This window comes from Artemia sp. Qi Xiang Cuo, chromosome 13 (genome assembly GCF_049724085.1).
Source record: "Artemia sp. Qi Xiang Cuo chromosome 13, ASM4972408v1, whole genome shotgun sequence".
Taxonomy (NCBI): domain Eukaryota; kingdom Metazoa; phylum Arthropoda; class Branchiopoda; order Anostraca; family Artemiidae; genus Artemia; species Artemia sp. Qi Xiang Cuo.
In genome coordinates, this window is record NC_142806.1 from 37,465,130 (window position 1) to 37,488,096 (window position 22,967).

The 22,967-nt window shown below is 35.8% G+C and overlaps 1 protein-coding gene across 5 annotated transcripts in view; it reads right to left on the reverse strand.

The window, feature by feature from the left end:
• The window catches only part of Nup205 (nuclear pore complex protein Nup205), a 171,102-nt gene that overhangs the window by 66,838 nt on the left and 81,297 nt on the right, over nt 1-22,967 (reverse strand). For all 5 annotated transcript variants that reach the window (XM_089099638.1, XM_089099640.1, XM_089099637.1 and 2 more), the window contains exons 10-12: nt 9,406-9,913; nt 5,048-5,481; nt 13-171 (exon numbers count right to left, since the gene is read on the reverse strand). In XM_089099638.1, coding sequence (XP_088955764.1) covers nt 13-171; nt 5,048-5,481; nt 9,406-9,913 — 1,101 coding nt within the window. The remainder of the gene's footprint in view (nt 1-12; nt 172-5,047; nt 5,482-9,405; nt 9,914-22,967) is intronic.

Consider the following 22,967-nt stretch of genomic DNA (forward strand, 5'->3'; position numbering starts at 1 on the left):
TCAAAAACTCACCATTTTTAGAAGAGGAGAGTCTTGTAACATTGCAACAAGGACAGAATACCCGGGCTGTTGAGGAGCGTCACGTTCACGATGTTGGATATCCCCTACAGCTGGCTCATATTTCATTAGAAGCTTATGAAGAAACTTGACTGCGAGCTCACAAATTTGCCACTGAAAAACATTTTTGTAAAATAAAGGAAGAAAGTTAACAAACGTTAAAATAGCATAAGAAATAGAAATAAACAAAAATTCATGAGTAAATTCGCATAGCCTGGCCAAAATCAGTATTATTCATATTAAGAAACTACAATCTTGAAGATATAAGGATGTGTAATAATGTCCCTTTAATTTCCTTTTGTGTTTACGAAAAAATATTATGAAAGATTAGCCAAAGAGAATGGAAAACGTTTGAGAATTAGATCTTCCGCAATTTCACAGTGGAATACATGGATTAAAAAACTACTACCGAGGCAGAGAGTGTAGCGTCTGGCAATAAGAAAAGGGAAAATAATTTTTTAAAGAAACTTGAACAATTGATATAATTAATCTGCAATATTATAGGATTAAAGCTAAAAACTTCTCTGCATGAAACAAAAAAACAACATGCTTACATACATATTGTTCCTAGGCCGACATTTTTAGTTTCGATTACTATTTTTATGGGTTGCACTTTACTAGCCGTTCATTACCACGAACACATTTAAAAGAAAATAAAAAACTATAAATCTACTGACTGTCCAAAACCTTTCAACAAGCCACAGAGAGTAAGAAAATAAGCCTAAATGAAAGTAATCGAATCAAATTATGAATATGCTCTTTCTACAAAAAGGTAAATAATAAAAATAATAATATATGTAATGCAGGCGTTATTACAGGTTCGAAACTTCAGTTTAAAAAAGGAATACGAATTCTAAAAACAAACTAAGTCGGTTATAGAGTAATGTTCTGACTCACAATACTCAGGACAGAGTAAAGTTTTGTTGATATGTTCCCGGAGGAAGTATAATATATGATATTATTTTGTATTTATTGTTTAGTGTGGTGGTATTAGTAGTGTTGGTGGCCAAGTGTTCTTTTTTTTTTAAGGATTTTGTTTTCTCTACCTCTCCCACGGAGAAGCTTTGCTTGTTAAGGGAAGTAGCAATAATTTTTTGTTGATATGTTTGGTTTTTTTTCAATAAATTCTTCTCTCTCCCTCAGAACAATAAATTCAGAAAATCACCTGAGCTAAGTCCTGACTCAGTGCAACAACGAACTTTTGAATCAGAGCAAAATTGAGCTATATCCAAGATACAAGTTTCAAATTGTTCAGTGAATAAAGTTTTCAGGCGAATAAACGTGTTTTTTCTCGATTTTTTGTTTTCACTGTCCATTAGGATCACCTTAACCCAGAAACTTACGGTTCTAAATTTCAAGCTGTTCGGGGAAAAATATCCTGACCCTTTGTCTCTTCTTCTTTTTCGGTTCTCTTTTTCGAGGGAACACATATAATATCAGATTCTATATTTTCCTTTTGCAAAAGGGGTCCTTTAATCCAAAAGTTTAAGAATATAAACGTCAAATAGATAGAAAGGAAAAGCTTGTTGGTCCTTTTTTGGGCCCTATTTATTGGAGATCTATGGCTTCAAACTTAGATTATTTTACTTTTGGCATTAAGAACTTCTGACTATAAGTTTCAAAGCAGCCGAGGACAAACAGCTTTGTGGCCTATTACCAGACTCCTTAAAACCTTTCCTCTTCCAACAAAATGTATGTTCCTCTTGAACCAAGGAACGATCTCTGAAAATTTCAAGCGAACCCCACTCAAAAGATCAAACACACCCCCATTTTATACTATAAAACATATCTTTAAATATAAACAGTTGGTAATTTGCATTTTTTATGGCCCTTACCCCAGTGGCTGTGGGGGTTTAGTCACCCCCGTACTTATTGGACACATTTAGTGTGGAAATATTTATCAGACCTTTTGATTATTATGAATAATTTTGCTATGCTAAAACTTTGATCCGACATAATGGGGTTACGGGGAGCTAGGTTGCAAAAAATGCGGAAGGGGGCTGGTTGCCCTAAAAACAAATTCGATTTTTAAAAAGGCACTGGAACTTTCAGTTTTCAGTTGAAACACTCCCATCCTAAGTTTTTAGGACCTCCTCTTCCATACAGTGTGACCGCGAAAAAATTAATTAAACGAATTAATAAAACATAATAAATGGAAGGCACATGGCTCTTTAGATTAGGCAACGCAAGAGCATTGCCCCAAGGAGATGCACACACAGCGCTGAAAACAGCTGCTTGTGCGCCATTCAAGTTTAGCATGATTAGTATAAATTTTCGACTTCGTCCTGCAGTGAAAGTGCAAATATTCAAGAAATTGGTGTTCCTAGCTTTAATTAGTGCACTAATCATGGTCTTTCGTTAAGAAAACGATACTATAAAATGCCTTAAATTCTCCCAATTTGTTGCAGTACTATCTAAATTTTCATCCTACTGAGCTACAGCAGCGTCGTCTACATTTGTCAATCTGTGGTGGTCTTGGAAAGGGATAAAGCCACCAGAGGACTCCGTGGGCTTCGTTCCCAAAACCAGGAGTAGATAGCGAGGATGTAGAGGAGGTATGGGTGCCCATAAGGGGGGAGGGCAAGGGAGGTGCTCCACCCCTCCCTGGCTGAATGACGCTGCTTATATTTGTATTAATAAAAAAAAAACTTTCCACAAAGTAGGTTTTTCAAAGAAAAGTAAAGAGCTCCATTGAGCCAAAAATGGACAGAAATAAAGTAAACTAATCTTCCAAGCGTAAAACTACCACAAATCACTATAAACAAATAAATAAAACTCAAAACGAACAGAAATTAGAATAAATAGCCGAGTCAAACTCAAAACGAGCCAAAATTACCATTACTAGGGCTGACAATCCCCATGCCTTCTCAAGACCCGAAAATAGTTTAGACTTTACAGAAAAAACAAACACAAAAACAAATGACCGTGGATTGACAGTTTAATATACCTATACTGATATTTATTCCTTAAAGTCTTAAATTTTGTCTATTTATTTAAGTAAAAAAAGTGAAAACATTTAAACATATTTTGTTTTCAGTAAAGCGCAAAATATGTTCTGGTCTTGAGAAGGCATTGGGGGCTATCAGCACTACTAATGTTAATTTTTGCTCGTTTTAAGTTTGACTCCGCTATTTATTCTAATTATGTTACTTTTGAGTTTCATTTATTTATTAATAGTGATTTATGGTGGTTTTACACTTGGACGATTACTTGACTTCATTTCTGCCAATTTTTGGCTTAATAGAGCTCTTTGCTTTTCTTTGAAAAACTTGTTTTGCGGAGAAAGTTTTTTTTTAATTAATTTCTGTTCGTTTTTTATTGATATTTTTTTTTTCTATAAGCATCCATGGTTTGGCTTGCTATTAGTATTTTGGAAGACACTTTTTCAACAATTTTTAATCCTTACCCAAATATTATTTTTTAATTTAATTTTATACCTCCTCAATTTGACCTGAATAAGTAAAACTTAATATCATTCCCAGAAGATTCTATCTATGCTCTTTGACAACCTGGATACATTTACACTCTATCTATTTATTTAAATTGTAAGAGCAGAAGCAGTAACAGTAGCAGCCTTGAAAGCTTCAACTTAATACCCCCAGTCGTTCTCGATATCTTGCTGAAGTTTCTTATCGGCAACCGCAGACACAATACTTTTTTATTTAGTTTTAAAGTAGTACTTAGTCACGTTATATATTGGACTAATTGCATAATTGTTGGGGGTAGACATGCCTAATATCCCTAAGGACATAGTTGCTGGACCGTTCTTCTATGCTGAGCAAAATAGTTGTCTCAAAATTTTGACTGGATGTGTTTGGGAAATAAATCGGCTTGTGAGACGGGCTAATTGCCCTACAATCTCTATTTAATCTTAGAAAGGACACAAGAACTTATAGTTTTGAATCAAATTAGCTTCTTTTAAAGTTTCAATAATATGTCTAGCTATTATAAAGTAGCGCTGCCTATGATATTGCTTATATGCCCTTCTGAACAACAGAATGCAGACAGTTTTTTCGTTTAATTGGAACGATCCCTAAATAACTCCTAAGAGTTTCACCTTAACACTGTTAGCATCATTATTTACATTAACTGTAGTGATAGCATTGAAAGTATGCAAATAGTAGCTTCTGGCTAGTTCAAAATCCTCACAACTTACCCTTAAAGGTCTAACTTAATAGTATAAGTAGATCTTCAGATTTTGCTTTGTCAACTTTCTCAAAATCCACATACTCAGAACTTGTTTTGATTTAGTTCAACGATCGCCTAAATATTTCTTATATTTGATTACTGAAGACACCGTTATATTCTCTTTGGACTATTGGTTACAAAATGGCTATCTCACAATTTGTTAGATAACCATTTATAAATGGCTATCTCACAAAATGGCAAAATGGCAATCTTTTTGGTCACTTAAAAAGGGCGCAAGAACTTGACTACTGATTCGATACGATCACCCCTGAAAAAAAAAACTCAAAACAAAACAAAAACTAATAAACACGTATCTGCAATCACTCTTCTGGCAAAAAAAAAAAAAAAAAAAAAAAAAAAAAAAAAAAAAAAATGCAGGTAGGAGCTTAAAACTTCTACACTAGGGTTTTCTGATACGTTGGATCTGATGTTGTAATTTTCAAAAAGACTCCTTGAATTGAAGGGGATGTTTCCTCCCTTTTTAGAAAATCAGGCAAATTTTCTCAGGCACGTAGCATTTGAAGGATAACATTAAACTTAATGAATCTTATATATTTGGAATGAGAATAAAGAGCAAATTCTGTTAATTTATCTTTTTTTAAATCCAAATTCTGTTCTTTAAGAGTTCGGTTACTATTGGGCCGAGTTGCTCCATACTTTACAGTTCGTTACTACAAACTGTTTCAAAAATCGCTTTTGCCATGGAGGTAGGAAACAACTAAAAACTAATCGACGCATCGACTATTTCAGAGAGGGTACCCCCCCCCCCCCCAAAAAAAAAAACACAAATAATGTGTAGTACCTTTTCAGACGACTTCTTATAGGCTCGTGAATGACTTTTCATCAGAACGCTTTCCACAACGAACTTAACATATGGATCTATTCCAGGCGTTCTATTCGGTGTTCCAAGATGTAGAGGCACATCCACTTCAACCAGTGCATTCAGCAATTCCAGGAACCCTCTTGTTACTGGATATTCTTCACTTCGTGATTCAACCTCTTCAAGATCGGTGTGAATACCTCTTTGGGGAAATTTGGAAGTGGAAGGTGTTGTAGGGATTACTTGGGCCATTTCTACATAATGCCACAGGGTGGACGCAATGTCACGTGACTTCGCAAATGCAGACAATGCTTTTAATAAGTCAGCTTTAAGCAATAATGGGACACTACAAGTGACAAGTCCAAGAAAGGTAACCAATGGTGTCCAGACTGGATTCTCTGCCAGGGATATCCGAGCTAGAGTGAGAAAATAAGGAGAATAGAAAAGACAAGGCATCAAATACTAAGGAGGAAGATGAACGATAAAGCCACATCATCTAAGGAAATGACTAAATTAAGCCTTAATTTCATATACTTGTACTTTTTTGACTTGTCGAAGCTTGCAAACTCATAAATTTCAATCACATGTTTTTACGTGATTTATTATGATTATTACGAAAATGGAGAACAACCGATAAACGCTTTTTTCTAAGAGCTGCTTTTGAGGTATGACCCCAAAATCAGCTGATTTAGTCTTTGATATTTGGACACACTTTGGAAGACAATTGTGTGTGGATGGAATAGCAAGCCCCCGCCACCACCCCCCAAAGCAAATAAGTATCTAAATTATAAATATCACAAATCACATAAGATCTTCATAAAATATCAGCTTACAGGTTAGAAACATAACAGATAAGTCCAACAACAAAGTAAAATAGCCAACTAAGTCGCTATGGAGAATAAATTTATTGCTGTTACTAACAGCCGAACTAACTTAAGTTGAAAAAAAAATAAGATTAAAGATACATCAAAGGTTTTTAAGTTAAAATAGCTAAACATAAATATAAGTAAACATAACAGTGTCGCAAAACCTAAAATATAACCTATACAGAAGCTCATAAAACGTTTCCCATGTTCTAATGATGGCGGTTTGTGTAGTCATTGGCAAAATACGAGTATTTCTGGCTATATTCACTTGAACTATATTTACGTCACAGCAACCTTTGGTCAACTTCAGTAACGATTGTATAGCAGGAACAAAATTTTGAAAATGTTTTTTAACAATCAATTTTATTCCGACCTTGTAACTGTCAACCCCTTGAAACTTTAAAATGTTATTCCTCAAAAGATTTTCCTTCTGAAAGAAAAACTACGGCCCGTTCCTTCAAGACTTTCTTCAAAAACACTGTTCTGCTAAAATTAACGTTACAGTTTACTTCCTGACAACCTTAAAAAATACAATATGTACAAGCTTTTTCTGTCAATTAAATCTCAGGTTTTATTTTCAGTAGAATGACTTTAGGCAAAACGGAATAAAACAAGCATCTTAGGGAAACTCTGACTTGAGATTCAAATTAAGCATAGTCAATTCCAAAACTGTCTCATCAAATGGGACAGTTTTTCTCAAGCTATTCCTTTTGAATTAAGAGTTTCCAGTAAAAATCCTTTATTTCAAAGAGGGCGCAGATACCACTACTCAGTAAATCTCTAACTTTTTATTTTTATAGTAAATTCCTTAGAACTACCTTTTTTAAAAATTAATTTGGAATTATAGCACTTCTCTTAAAATTACAAGTTCACAGATAGCTTCATTTTTTAGTGAATTTCTAAGCAAATTACTTCCTTCAAAGTTTCAAAGATAGAATCAAAGAAGCGGGGGTGCTGGAGGGGCCAGGAACCCACTTTTAATTCTTCCAAGAATATAAATTTAAGATCATTGTGCAATTTGGCTTCAAACAAGATGCAGCAAGGATACTTTTGTACAAGACATTTGGCAGTAGGAGGGGCAGAAGCCCATCATGTACAACAAGCCCATCCTGCTTCTCCAATGAGATAGATAAACAATCCATGCCTTATTTCATTTCAACGAAGGCACAACATGCCTACCTTTCTTCTAAGACGTTAGCAAGGGGAGCACAGAGAGGAGGAAGGGGGTAGTTTTGGAGGGAACAAGTGCCTAGGCGCGTATTACAATAAAGACTGGAAAATCTTGCATAATTCCAGTTCAAATAATGTGCAAAATACCTACTTTCCTTCTAAAAGGTTTGGGACGTGAGAGGATGAGTAGTGTCTTAGAAGGGCCACTGCCCACTTTGCTTCTCGAATTACATAGATGGGAAATCCTTTCGTTAACCTTCTTTCTACTTTAATTTCTACCTGACTTATACTGATTGTCCTACTTGAACAAAAACAATCGATCGACGTTTTCTGAAAACGACTAGCTGTCCGGACATCATAGATCTAGGGAGAGTTGGAAATCTTAAAGTATATAACTCGAATTACTAGGTTATATCATGAAGGTGTATTTTATAGAAGATTATTAATAAAACGCCTTAATCTAAAACCGTGATTCCCAGCGTGGGGCGCTGGCCCCACCGATGGGGCTTGGCAATATTTTGGTGGGTCATGGGCAGGACACGCACCCTTCGGGTGACTATACTTTAGAGCCTTAAATGGGGGAAAAAAAATCACGTGAATGATGCCACATTCAAATGCAATTAAAGGACAAAAAAGATCCATGATATTATTGCAATGACATTATATATTGTATAAAAGGTGTTGTATTCAGACAATGTTTTTGATTAGTATAAAATATGCCTAGGGGATGAAACCCTCCCCCCCCCAAAAAAAAACAATACCGAGTTAATGGCCTTTTAAGCTTCGTCAATTTTGAATAAAAATATTTAAATATCACGGGCGGGGGTATCAGTACTTTAAAAATGCCTAGTTTGGGATTTTAAAAATGCCTAAAATTGATAGGGAACCACTGATCTAGCACAAATCAGTAAGCCAGAAAAACCATTTTGATAAGGGAAGGGTGTAAAAGGGTACTAGAAAAATCTTTTAAGAAGATTAACTTAAATAAAAATGTTGTCAAAAAAAAGTTTATCAAAGAAAAGTAGAGCCATATTAAAACCTAAGACGAGGAGGAATAAAGTCAAAGAGTAGTTCAAACTTAAAACAACAGACACTACAATTAACGAATAAATGAAACGCCGATGTACAGAAATTAAAATAAATAATCACATAAAGATAACAGATAATGCTACAGGTAATTTAATAAATCTTAAACCAAAAATACATTTAAATGAATAATCAATTCTAGCTTAAAACGAAGAGAAATTACAACAAACAGGAGTTGGGTTACCACCCCCAAAACCTTCTAAAGGCCAGAAGGCGATTTGCCTTTTACTGAAAATGACCTGCATTCGAGCAGTGTAATTTTTGTTTCTCGTATTATAAAAAACCATTCCAAATAGATAAGCTGGTGGCCTTATAATTTTTCCTGGCCCTAAAAAGAGCACAAACTTTCAATTTCCAGCATAAAAACACCCTCCAAAGTTTCTACAACTATCATTTTCATACAAGGTGACCAGAAAAAAGTTTGTTGGTCCTTTCCTTGACTATTGTCGGTCCCTGTTTTGGAGGGAACTAACTTGTTTCCCATTATTCCTTCTGCATGGGGGCCCCTAGGCCTCATAACTTAAAGATATAAGTCTCGAGCCGATCAGGAAAACAGTTTTTGACGCTTTTTTCAGCCTCATTTTTTATTGGGGGAAAGAAGGCGCGCTCGGGAACAACTTTATTTTTGTACATTAGGTTCCTCTTGGCTCAAAGACTTACAGTTGTAAGTTTCAAACTGATCAGAGACAGAACAGTGTGGTCTATTTCCAACCCCCCCCCCAAACAAACAAAAAATGTTGGGCAATTTGGAGATAGACAACGATACCTGAAAGTTTCGAGCCGATCTCATATCCAACATCAAATAGTCCCCCCCCCTTTCCATGAAAAACCCTATGTACAAACAATTGGCAATTTCATTATTTATGACCCTTGCAGCCGGGGCTGTGGGTGTCCTGTCGACCCCGGAGGCCTATTTCCTGAACCTTTTGACAATTTTGAACAACATACCTACAAAATTGTGGTCAGATATCGTGGGGTCAAGAGAGGGCAGGTAGTAAAAAATGGGACAGGAGGGGGGCTGGCTACCCTCTCCAATCACTTTTGACTCTTAAAAAGGACACTTGAACATTCAATTTCCAATCAAATTAGCCCAATTAAATAAAAAACAATACATGGAAGCAAAATAAATCTTTACTTAGGCTGCGCTAAAGCACAGCCTCTGATTGAATTTCAGTAAACCATAATATTACAAATAATTTTCAGCTTTAAGGTACTTACCAACATCATCATGAGATGCAACAATTCTTGTAAGTCTTAAAATTTCCTGAAATCCAAACATTTCCTGTGCGGTTATTCCCCCTATGGCGGTTCCACGTTGTCTATAAACTGTGTCCTGAACAGGAAAAGTCTCTTGTCTAAGATTAGCCAAATACCGAGCCAAAGTGGAGAAAAAATGATCCCATGACACAGTGCTCGCCTGTCCAACGCCGTTCTGCTTTAAAAGATTAAAAACGTAGTGAGCTGCTCGTGGACTATTGGCAAGACTTCCGAGCATACGCGTGTATGGAATATAAAGAGATGGGGGTAGCAAATCTCCTGCGAGACGAACAAACTTGTTGAGGGCCATTTGTCTTGCGTTGTTCCTTTGAGGACCATGGTAGTCAGAAGAATACCAGAATTCTAAGCAGAGATTGAGGTCCAAAGGGTCTTCATTATACACTGAGGCAATGGCTTCAAGAAGATTCTCGAAGTGTTGAGGAAGATGGGCCGGTGGAACTAAACCTTCCTGTAAAGACATAATAATTGACATATCAACTGGCAATGGTTTAAAACTGTATCCCCCACTACTAACAACTAGTTTGTATAAATATACGCCACAAGGGTGTTTTTCTATTTTTATTTTACGAAAAATCAATGTAGATCCACAATACGGATAGGCACGTGGCATGAGTAGTGTCTAGGGTAGACGAAATAAAATGGCACCATGAAACATGTTGCTTTATTCATGAAATTAAAAACTGTTTGTCGAGATTCTTTTTATGAAAAGATATTATGATTAGCGCAATAAAGGGCGCACATAAAGGAATTGTTCATTACGGTTAGTGAGGTCTGAGAAACAGCTGCTCAAAGCAATATCTATGACAGTTCTTCCCTAATTCTAGGGGAACCCTTAAACTTATACAGCATTCTTTATCGACCTTATATAAAAATTCTTCGAATAAACAAGTTTTGAGACAACTCTAGCAATGAATAGCGACTCATTAAAAAAAGGTAAATTGAGGGGAGAGGACTTAAAAGCCAGTTCAGCAAATCGTCTAAGTAGTCATCGGATATAGAAATCATAATCATAACAAAAAAAAAAAAACAGCAAAACGAGTTCGCTAAATTATTTACAATTTTTTTTTTATTTGCCACCAAAAGTAGTTTATGGAAGTTTATTAGTTTACCGATTACAAATTGGATCATAGTCTTAAAAATATATATATCCAAATCAAAATTTGTCAAGTATTTGTTTCATGAATAGTGATTTTTTCACACCTTTTTAAAATAATAAGCAAAATATGAGTAATCACAAAAAAAGAACTCAAAGAAAAAAAAAACTAAAAGAAAGATAAAGTTGAATATTTGATTGAAAGATAAGAAATAGATTAGTCCTGATGTCAAAATAATAAAATAAAACAAAACAATTTTTCAGTCTTCCATATTTTCGCTCGTTTTACTTTCAAAAAATATGTGAAACATGTGCAAGATCATAAAATCATGCCTGGCTATGCACATTGGGTAGGGGCACCGCCCAAACCAATCTTTTGAGTAACGCATTTGATCACTGGTTAGACAACTTTCTTTATCAATTAAAGATAAGGGATCAATTCTTGGTGATTGGAACATTTTTATTATCAATTTTTCTGAATGCCGGGTTCAGAGTTTTATTTCACGTTATTTTGTTAATTTTTAACGCTGATGGAATAGATATAGCCCAATTCAATTTGTCCTTTTGAATTTTTTGTTCTGCTTTTACTTAAATTAATCAAAAAAACTTTTTGCACAAAATAAGTTATTCAAAAAAAGTAAAGAACTCAATTAAACCAAAAATGAATTGAAATAGAATCAAATAATCTACCAAGCATACAACTACCACAAATCAGTATCAATAAATAAATAAAACTCAAAACGAACAGAAATTAAAATAAATAACAGAGTCAAACTCAAAACGAGCAGAAATTAATAGTAGTAGGGTTCAAAACCCCTAAACTTTCTAAAAGCCAGAATACAATTTGTACTTTACTGAAAAAAATGTGCATTGTCAGTTATACATATATATACATATGCTGATATACATATGCTGATATTTATTCCTTAGAATCGTTATTAATTTTTTATTTCTTAAAGTTATAAAAGTGAAAATATTTAAAAGAATTTTTTTCAGTAAAGTACAAATTATATTCTAGGTTTCAGAAAGCATAGGTTTAGAACCCTACTCAGATTAATTTCTGCTCGTTTTAAGTTTGACTTATTTTAATTTGTTTTGGGTTTAATTTATTTATTTATACTGATTTGTGGTAGTTGTATGGTTGGTAAATTATTTTATTCTATTTCAATTCATTTTTGGTTTAATTGAGTTCTTTACTTTTTTTTGAAAAACTCATTTTGTTCAACACGTTTGTTTGATTAATTTCGTTTTGTTTTATGTTGACTTTGCGTTTTTTAAGGAGAAAGATCGAATGTCTTCTAGAGTTAAACGGCTATCCCTTTCATAAAAATCTTTAATACCCCCTCGACATAACTAATGGCCATTTTTTCTAATCTCTTGGTCTTGCTTCAACCCAAAGAGCCTTTTTATATAATACTTAGACTACTTTGTATATAATGGCGACCTCAATAATTCTATTAGATACATTTTAGGACTATATAATGCGTGTGTAGGGTGGAGGTGAGAGCAATCTTTTCTTCAATTTGGATCTTAAGGAGAGACTTAGAGCGTCTCATAATATATCCAATGAGCCCCCTTCAAGGTTTAAATGACCACATATTCTATAAAAAAAAAATCTGCATGTCACCAGGGCATAACTTACAACCCTTGCCCTTAGGGCTTTGGGGATTTGTTATCCTCAAAGACATAATTTCCAGACCTTTCTGATGGGCTGAACCAAATAGCTATATCAAATCACGTTCGACTAATGAACAAGGCACTAGTCTCTCAATTTCCAATCGAATGCGCCCTTTTGGAAGCAGCTACGACAAAACTTTCTATAAAAACCTTATATGCCCCAAGAGCATAACTTACGAATCTTGTCCTGAGGGAGGGTTGTCATCCTCAAAGGCATAGTTTCCAGACCTTTCAACTACGTTGAACAAAATGGCCATATCAAAATCTTGATCGGAAATGTTTGGGGAAATGATGGGCGTGGGGGGGGAGGCGATTCTTCCTCCGATTACTTTCGGCTATTAAAAAGGAAGATAGCCTTTTCAATTTCCAACCGAAAGCGCCCATTTAGAAGCTTTTATGACAACAGATTCTATAAAAACATTATATACCCCAAGGACGTAACTTAAAGCCTTAACCCTCAGGTCAGTGAGGGGGTGATCATTCCCGAACACGTAAGTTCCGGACCCTTCAAATACGTTCAACAAGATGGCTATCAAAATGTTGATCGGAAGTGTTTGAGGAAATGATGGGCGTGGGGGGGGGGGTATTCACCCTCCGATCACTTTTGACTATTAATAAGGTCACTAGCCCTCTCAATTCACAATTGAATGAGTCCTTGTTGAAGTTTCTACGACAACGCTGGTAAAGACCTAATTTCCCGAACTTTCAACTACGTTGAGCAAAATGTATATCTCAAAATTTTGATTGGACGTGTTCGGAGAAATGGTAGTCGTGAGAGGGGTGTTAGTTGCCTTCCAATCACTTTCGACTATTAAAAAGGTTCGAACACTGGAATGTTTTATTTTAGTTATGCTGACTGTAACATGTTTTATTTAAATTATATTAAAAAATAAACATGCCCAAAATAACCGTGAGAGGGGGGTTAGTTACTCTTCAATCGCTTTTGACTATCTAAAACGGCACTAGCCCTTTGAATTTCCAATCGAATGAGCCCTTTTCAAGTTTCTACGAAAAAGATTTCAATAGAAACCTCATAAGTCCCCAGGGCATAACCTACAACCTTAGCCCTGAGGGCTCTAGGGGGAGTGTCATCCTCAAAGTCCTAATTTACAACTTTCAACTACGTTGAACAGAATTGCTATCTGAAATTTTTGATTGGATGTGCTTGGGAAGATGGTGGGCGTGAGAGGGGGGTTAGTTACCCTCCAATCACTTTCGACTACTAAAAAGGGCACTACCCACTCAATTTCCAATTAAATGAGCCTCTTTTGAAGTTTCTACGACAACACTATCTATAAAAACCTTATATGCCCCCAGGGCATAACTTCCAACCTTTGCCCTGGGGGCTCTGAGGTGTTTGCCATCCTCAAATACATAATTTCAAGAACTTTTGACTACTTTGAACAAAATGGCTATCTCAAAACTTTGATTGAATGTGTATGGGGAAATGGTGGGCATGAGAGGGGAGTTGCTTTCCATTCAGTTTCAACTGTTAAAAAGGGCACTGACCCTTTCAATTTCCTATCAAATGAGCCCTTTTTGAAGTTTTCTACGACAAAACTTTCTATACGAGCCTTATATGCCCCCAGGGCATAACTTACAACCCTTGCCCTAAGGGTTATTTTTTTTATTTGGGGGGGGGGGAGGAGTTGTCATCCTCATAGGCCTAATTTCCAGAACTTTCCACTACGTTGAACAAAATGAATATCTTACAATTTTATTGGATGTGTTTGGGGAAATGGTGGGCGTGAGAGGGGGGTTATTTGCCCTCCGATCACTTTCGACTATTAAAAAGTGCGCTAGCCCTTTCAATTTCCAATCGAATGAGCCCTTTATGAAGTTTCTACGACAACTTTTTCTATAAAAACCTTATATGCCCCCAGAGCGTAACTTACAACCCTTGCCCTGAGGGATGTGGGGGGGGGTATCCTCAAAGACCTAATTTCCAGAACTTTCAACTACGTTGAAAAAAATGGCTATCTCACAATTTTGATTGAATGTGATTGGGGAAATGGCGGGCGTGAGAGGGAGGTTAGTTGCCCTCCAATTACTTTTGACTATTAAAAAGAGCACTAGCCATTCCAACTTCCAATCGAATGAACCCTTTTTGAAGTTTCTACGACAACTCTTTCGATACGATGTGCCCTGGTCTGGAAAAAAAATTAATAAAAAAAATAAATAATACATTGTGCCAACATCGTTCTTTACTTAGGCAGCGCTACTGCGCTGCCTATGATAAGGGAACGATCCTTAATAATCACATATCAATCATGAGGATACATGGCTGTTTAAATCAAAACACACTAAGTAGTACATATTTCAAGAAATAGCATTCGGTTTACACCAAAATTAGTTTATAAGGATTTTGAGCTCGTTGATTACAAGTGAGAGCTAATTTCGCAATAGATTCAAAATCAGAACACATGAAAATGCACATATGGTTGAGACGTTGCTCCTTATTAAAATCAAAGCCATGCAAAGATTTAGGGTCTACATTATTCCAAGGCCTTAAGCATAAATATTGCTTACGGGAAATCTTTTTTTGATGTGAGTATATCTGTAAGAATTAATTTATTTTTATGAGTCAAATATGCAATATAGAAAATAAGTTAACTGAAATAAACTTTCAATTTAAGCTATTGAAAGATTGTTCGGTAAAGCCTTTTAAATCTTTTTTAAGCTTTTAGCACTTTTGAAAAAGCTTTCTATCCCAATAAAACAGACCTTGTGTTTTAGGAGTCGTTCCTTAAAAATTGGGACAGACAGTCAAACTTTACCGTAAAGAGCAAGATATTGGAGTGGGGGATAACCCCTTCATATACAGAATAATTTCTGTTAGTTTTGAGTTTTAAAGTTGCTCCTTCCTGTCAGTTGAAAAAAATTGTTGTTTTTTTTTATTGTTTTTTAGATAATGCCGGTAAATCTGGATACCCCTTCCGTGGCAATTTTTCCTGGAAATCCAAACACGCTGAAAATTTTCCCCGGACAATTCTCCCAATACATCTCCATATGCAAAATTGAATTAACAAAGAGAAAGTAAGACAGATAAAAATAATTTCGTAAAGGAATTTTGTCAAATCCCCCCTGTGTAAAATTTCCCCTGGAAAGTTCATCCCCGGATATTTTCTTCCCTACAAAAAACTATCCCCATGGAAACCCAACCCAAGCAGAAAATTCCTCCCTCTCCCAAACAAAATTCTGTATACTACCTAATGGCAAACACTATGTGTAACCAATCGGAAAATTTTATAACTTGAAGGTCTGTGCTCTTGGGCTTTCGGGGTCATGTTATCTCCAAAGCATAGTTTTGGGACTTTTCAACTACGCTAAACAAAATGAGTATCTCAAAATTTTGATTAGATGATTTTGGAAAAAATGGGCCCGGAAAGAGGGCTAGTTTCCCTCCGATCTTTTTGGTCACTTAAAAATGGAACTTAAACTTTTAGTTTCGGTTCAATTGAGCTCACTCCGGATGCTCTAGAACCATTGGTTAGATACGATCACCCCTGTAAAAAAAACACATCAATGATCATTCTTCTGGCAAAAAAAAATCCATATTTTTGCAGATAGGAGCTTGAAATCTCTACAGTAGAGCTCCCTGATACGCTGATATTGTGATTTGCATTAAGATTCTTTGACTTTTTGGGGTTGTTTTCTCCCTATTTCGAAAATCAGAAAAATTTTACTGAGTAATACTAAACTTAATGTACTTTTTATATTTTAAGTCGGCAAAATAAGGTGAGTGCCTTTATTACCTTTTTTCAGTATTAAAAAAGACTGTGTAACAGCAAAGTGACGAGAAAGCTGTCGAGTGAAAATTCTGAAATAGTCAATTGATTTTAAATTAAAAGAAAGATTATTTTTTAGTTAATTTCTGATTGTTTTGCAGGTCATGGTGGAATTCCCCTTGTGTGGAAAACATTTCCCGGAAATTCCCCCTAATGGGTGTTCCCCCGCAGAAAATTTTCCCAGTGACAATTTTTCCCAAGGGATATCCCCCCACACAAAATTTTCAAGAGAATTCCAACCCTCCTGAAAATTCCCCCGGGAAAATTCTCACAGCTCATCTTCACATTTAAAATGGGGTCACCAACGAGAAAGTAGGACAAATAAAATGAATTTCGTCTTTGAGCTCTGGCAAATTTCCCCCATGTAAAATTTGATGCCGATTCATTTGATGTATCTATTGTTATCAAGATTAGATCGAAATAGGTTAACACATTTTTTTCCATATGCTGTTATGCTTCAATGGCTTTCCCCTGTTCTGCTGTCTTTGTTTTCCTCATAATTAGTATTTTGTCCCTGATTTTTCGGAGGCCTAGCCCCCTTGCCACCCCCTCTTTGTGGTCACCCTTGTGGCAATTAATGACTTTAAACAAGCATTTCCTATTAAAACATGAAGCTTTAAAAATACTAAGCGCCAGGAATTCCTAATGTCCCATTCAAGGTCGGGAGGGGAAGGGGTTCAAACTCCCTTCCCCTGGATACTGCCTTGACCTCATTTCTTTGTTCCCTAAGCCCCAAGTGTTGCTGAACAATAGGTCACAAAAAAAAAAAAAAAAAAAAAAAAAAAAAAAGATGAAATCAGGTAATAACCATAGGTCAATTTTCTAACCAACTCTTCCAGAATTTGTTCAATATAAATACAAACTATTCTTGATTGGAAGACTTACAAGCCCCTTTCTTTTTTATACCCAGCCAACTGAACGACACCACTTGGTAACAAATCACAGGTTTTATCGCCATCTAAAAAAATGAGTGAAAATCGTCTGATGTCCACTTCCGCTCAACAAATTCCTTAACACGTTAAATCACTGCGAAATACTGGTAATGAGCATAGTATGTTTCATTTTCTTTTAATAAAGTCAAGAAAATTTATTGACTGTTGAAGCGATTTGAGCCTAAATTTTTAAACAGGTAAAGCCTGGGATTCTGACGTAAAATAATTAATCACGTCTTCGACCAGAGGAATGCAAAAAGATTGTGCAGATTCAATTGAATAGAAGATAAGATTTTACTCGAACGACAGGCATAGATGCCAGTAAGCAATCTTTTCCCCCAGAAAAGCTTAGAAAATTATCTTTGTTTTTGCATGTTTCCATTGAGCAAAATAAAAAATTAAAAATGATCTTTCCTGAATTTCAAAATGTACTTCATATCTTCATTGAAAGAAAAACAAAAACCTCGGTAGCATTTTCGGGTTTTCATTGAATAAAATCGAAAAAAAACAAAACTGACGTCACAGTCAACCTGACGTCATTATTGAAGGGGTTCTGGCGCTCTAAAATTTCTGCAAATTTGTTTCCGTAATAGCAGTGCAATATTGAGAGTACTTGAAATAATAATTACCATTTCTGAATCGGTTATAAATGGCTATTTCTTCTCGCTAAACAGTTTTTGCTAGGAATATATTTTTGAACTTTTGGTTGCTATTAACTGTTTTAACTTTTGGGGCTCAAAATTTAATTTCCTCCAGAAGTAAACAAATAAGTAGAACAACAGGGAAATTTTTTATACAAGACAGTGGAACGCAACTTTAAATGAATATTTTGACCCTATATCCAAGGGCCGTCCTCAGCAAAACAGACGAAGAGAATAAAAACACTCTAAAAGAAACTTACATTAGAATTCAATTATTAAAAATGTTTAAGAAAATGTTTTAAAACAGCCCTAATATCATTACTTCAAGGAAGTTCAATCAGAACTGGTACTCCAAACGAAATGGACAGAGAACAATTCATTCAGATGGAATTAAAATACTTACAGACAAGCTTTTAAAGCTAATCTCGCCTTCTTGGCAGCCAGCCTAGAAGCTCTGTTTGGAATAGGTTGAGTGGAGTTATTTACAGGTTTTTTAATATAATTAGTCAAATAATTTTAAATTAATTATGTGTATAGGGCATTAAGTGAAAATTCCCCCAAATCTCTATTTAAAGAAATGTTACTATTTATTTTGATTTTATTAGGGACATACTTTTTGGAAACGGTTATCCTATTGTCTTTATTAACAATACAATTAGCCGAAGATTGGCAAGACACTCCTGTAAAGTTAAGGGTCTTTTGCAATGTGAAGTTCCCGCCAAGCCCTCAAATATAATTTAACTTCCATATATTCCAAAAGTCACTACAAGTTTAAAAAAAGTTTGCACACAAAATAATTTTTATGTCGTATTTACAAATAATTTTAAAATCATTAATTTCTTAAATTCTGGTAAATATATAAACCCAGTTACTCGCCAAAGTGGGGTTTTTACAATAATTTGTAACATTGTTCATTTTTATTTAGGAAGACCCAATAGAGTTATATAAACACACCTACAACAATGGAAACATGACATAAGTAAAGCTTTAAATCGTAATAATACATACATTTCCTTCGATTTTGCTTTAAGCAGTCACATTTATGATAACCCTAGTCATAAAATGCTTTTTGAAGAAACTTGCCTTATTAGCAATGATTTAGGCATAAAACAGGTTGTTCGAGAGGCAATTGAAATTAAAATCAAAATAAATAGTAACATTTCTTTAAATAGAGATTTATAATAGTTATAATAGTTATCAGATCAAGCTCTAATTTTCAAGTTCGATTTGTAAGAAGCGATTTTTTGCATAAAGAAATTTTACCTGTAAGAGAGCAGAATTACTATGGAACAGGATATTTTATTTTAACGTCAGTTTTAAGAGTCGTTCCTAAGACCTGCAGCTCAGGCACGGACTTGGAATATTCTTAGGGGGCCTAAAAGTTTCGAGGGGGGGGGTAGTATGAAATAATATAGGTCAAATACAGTGAAAATTAAATCAAACTTTGGAGAAGTCCTATAATTCCAGTATTTTGAAAGACCGAATCTTTTTCCCCTGCGTACACTCCTGCTGGGGTCAAGGGGTTGAAAGTTACCGATAGTCGTATTCTGGAGCATTATATTTTCTTTTAGTGAAACTTTCAAGAGCCATTCTCACTATGCCCAAATTGTGCTTGGACCAAATATAACTTTTCACTATACAAGGATCCGCCATGTTACTTTTGGAATTCGTGCATCCTCAGTAACAAAAAGTGAACTGTTCCAGAAATGTTTGTGTCTGCTTCATTTTTAACAACTTTAATAACCAGCTCTCCAATAATATAGGAGTCATTGTTACAAATGGGGTCCGTTGTATCCCCCCGGAAAACTTTCCTGCAGATAATTTCCTCCGCGGCTAATTCCTCCCTGAAAATCCCCCCGACGAAAGTTTCCCTGGAAATATTCCCAAAAAACTTTCTCCCCCAGAAAATTCTTCCCCGGCGATTCCCCCATTCCCCGCAAATGTAAAATTAAGTAGCCAAAGGGAAATTAAGACAAATAAAAGAATGAAGAAAAGAGCATAATTGTACATCATCTATTATAAAGGAACGGCGATGGGTATAAAAGAACAGTCTAAAAGAGCAAATTTCAATAACCAAATTGTATGAATTTCCATGAGCCTTTATCAAAAAAAACTTTTTGCACAAAATAAGTTTTTCAAAAAAAAAGTAAAGAACTCCATTAAACCAAAAATGAACAAAATGTGTCAATGAAAATCATTAAAAACAATTATTGAAAATTAAGCAGAGGATTAGTGGCTACTGGCGATACCTCTATAAAAAAAAATGCGCTTTGCCCTCTATCTCTTGGGTGGTGTGGAAAAGAGGTCGTGTATAAATGATTTTCTTTGACATTTTTGTAGGTTGAAGAAACATTGCCAAAAGAAACGAAGCTGAAAGAGAGGACAAGGAGGTTGTCTAAAAAAAGAAGGGAGTCGGGAAGAGCTGAAAACGATCAGGAATCAAGTTGCACTATAGTTTACCCTTTTAAAGACATAGGAAGAAACCGAAGACGACGGTGACGGCAGCGTTCTTCAGTTCTGGAGACACAATCGTGATAAAATTTCGTACGTCGCCGCACTTGCCAGAAAGTTATTGTCTATTCCTGCGACTGGTATGACCGCAGAAAGACCATTTTCGGTGGTAGGTCTGAAAGTGGCTATGATATCGACTTAGAAAAGAAATGGCCTCAGTCCACAAAGAGTGGATAAGTTGATTCTCATTCACGATAACTATAGCCACATCCCGCAGTTCTAATATACTTCTGAAGTTTGCCAGATGTTTTTTTTCGACTTGCACTAATATTCGAAGATAAATGATGAATTTTGTGATGCGTATTCGAAGTTTTGTATACATTAATTTTTGACGAATAAAAATACTACTAATTTTGATAATAAATTCTGTTAGGAATACAGAGCTCTTAGATATTTCAACTATTCTGCATGGGTTCTAAAATGCTACAGCCATTTCTTTTCTACCAGATCTCTACTTCTCTTGATGAATAAGAAGACCAGCGTCCAGCCAGCGACTCGCAAAGTTTCTAATTCATGAATAGGTAGAATATCTTGTAAATAAAAATGGGATATGAGGAAGACTGATCAAAAAATAGGCTAAGTGTTTCTGGTCAACATTGATTGCGTCGGTATTCTCTTATAGGTGCGACGCAGGGGACTAGTGGTAATTGTAATAGCAGTGGTAGCATACAGATATTCAACCTTATAATAAAAAACCTTATATGCCCTCAGGGCATAACTTACAATCTTTACCCGGAGGGTGGAGGGGGGAGGAGGTCGTCATCCTCAAAGACCTGATATCCAAAAATTTCAACTACGTTAAACAAAATGGCTGTCTCAAAATTTTTATTGGTCGTTTTCGGGGAAATGGTGAACGTAAGAGGGGGGTTAGTTGCCCTTCAATCATTTTCGACTATTAAAAAGGGTACTACCCTTTTCAATATCCAACCGAATGAGCCCTTTTTGAAGTTTATACAATAACACTTTCTATAAGAACTTAATATTCCCTCAGGGTATAATTTACAACCCTTACTCTGAGGGCTGTGTGTGTGGGTGTGTGGGGGGGGGGGGGGGTTGTCATCCTCAAAAACCTAATTTCCAAAACTTTCAACTACGTGGGGAAAATCTTGATTTTGATCTCATATGATCTCATTTGATCTCGTGGGAAATGGTGGGTGTGAGAGGGGGGTTAGTTGCCCTCCAATCACTTTCAACTATTAAAAATGGCCCTAACTTTTTTAGTTTCTAATTGAATGAGCCCTTTTTAAAGTTTCTACGACAGCTCTTTCTAAAAAAAAAAAAAACCTTATATGCCCCCAGGGCATAGCTTAGAACCCTTACCCTGAGGTCTTTGGGGGAGGGGGAGGGTTATCATCCTCAAAGACCAAATTTCCAGAATTTTCAACTACATTAAACATAATAGATCTCTCAAAATTTTGATTGGATGTGTTTGGGGAAATGGTGGGCGTGAGAGGGGGGTTATTTGTCATCCAATCACTTTCTACCATTAAAAAGGGCACTCGCCCTTTCAATTTCCAATCGAATGAGCTATTTTTGAAGTTTCTACAATATCGCTATCTATAAAGACCTTATCTACCCCCAGGACATAACTTACAACCCTTGCCCTGAGGGTTCTAAGGGGGTTATCATCTTCAAAGACCTAATTTCCAAAACTTAACTATGTTGAACAAAATTGTTATCTAAAAATTTTGATTGGATGTGTTTGGGGAAAAGGTGGGCGTGAAAGGAGGTTAATTGCCCACCAATCACTTTTGACTATTAAAAAGGGCACTAGCCCTTTGATTTTCCAATCGAATGAGCCCTTTTTCAAGTTTCTACGACAAACCTTTCAATATAAATCTTATATGCCCCCAGGGCATAACTTACAACCCTTACTATGAGGGCTGTGGGGGGAGTGTCATCCTCAAAGGATATTATTTCCGGACCTTTCAACTACTTAGAACAAAATGTTGCATTCCAATCACTTTCGACTATTAATAAGGGCACTAGCCATTTCAATTTCCAATCAAATTAGATATAGCCCAATTCAATTTGTCCTTTTGAATTTTTGTTCTACTTTTACTTAAAATCGGAGTAATGGTGACAGTCCCCTGAAAATATGAAGAGCAGACTGTGGCACAAGATGTGATCTCGTGGAATAGATATAGCCCAATTCAATTTGTCCTTTTGAATTTTTGTTCTCCTTTTACTTAAAAAAGGGGGTAGTGGTGACAGTCCCCTGGAAATATTAAGAGCAGACTGTGGCACAAGATGTGATCTTGTGGAATAGATATAGCCCAATTCAATTTGTCCTTTTGAATTTTTGTTCTCCTTTTACTTAAAAAGGGGGTAGTGGTGACAGTCCCCTGGAAATATGAGGAGGAGACCGTGGCACGAGATGTGATAGATATAGCGATAAAACCCAATTCAACTTGTCCTTTTGAATTTGTTGTTCTGCTTTTACTTAAAAAGGGGGTAGTGGTGACACTATCCTGGAAATATGAAGAGCAGACCCTGGCACAAGATGGGATCTCTGACGGTCAATGCAAAGTACAAGAGAAAAGTTCTCTTGCCGGTACCAGTTCTGATGATCTAGTGTCGATTGCCGCCGCTGATCTAAGCGAGTGGTAGCTGACTCTCCCCTCTCTTTTGAGGAACGAGTATTGCCCGCCTAAGCAACAACCAAGGAAGGCTCTTCTACGGATGGAATAGAAAAGAGATGGGCAATCATAACACAGCACTCAAACGGACACTAATAGCCCAGCGGCAATTTGTGCTACATTATTATTATTATTTGGGGTGTGCGGAGAAAATGGTCCTTTGTGATCTGAGCCTCAGCTGTGTGAGCTAACACAAAATAATAATAATAATTATTATCTTA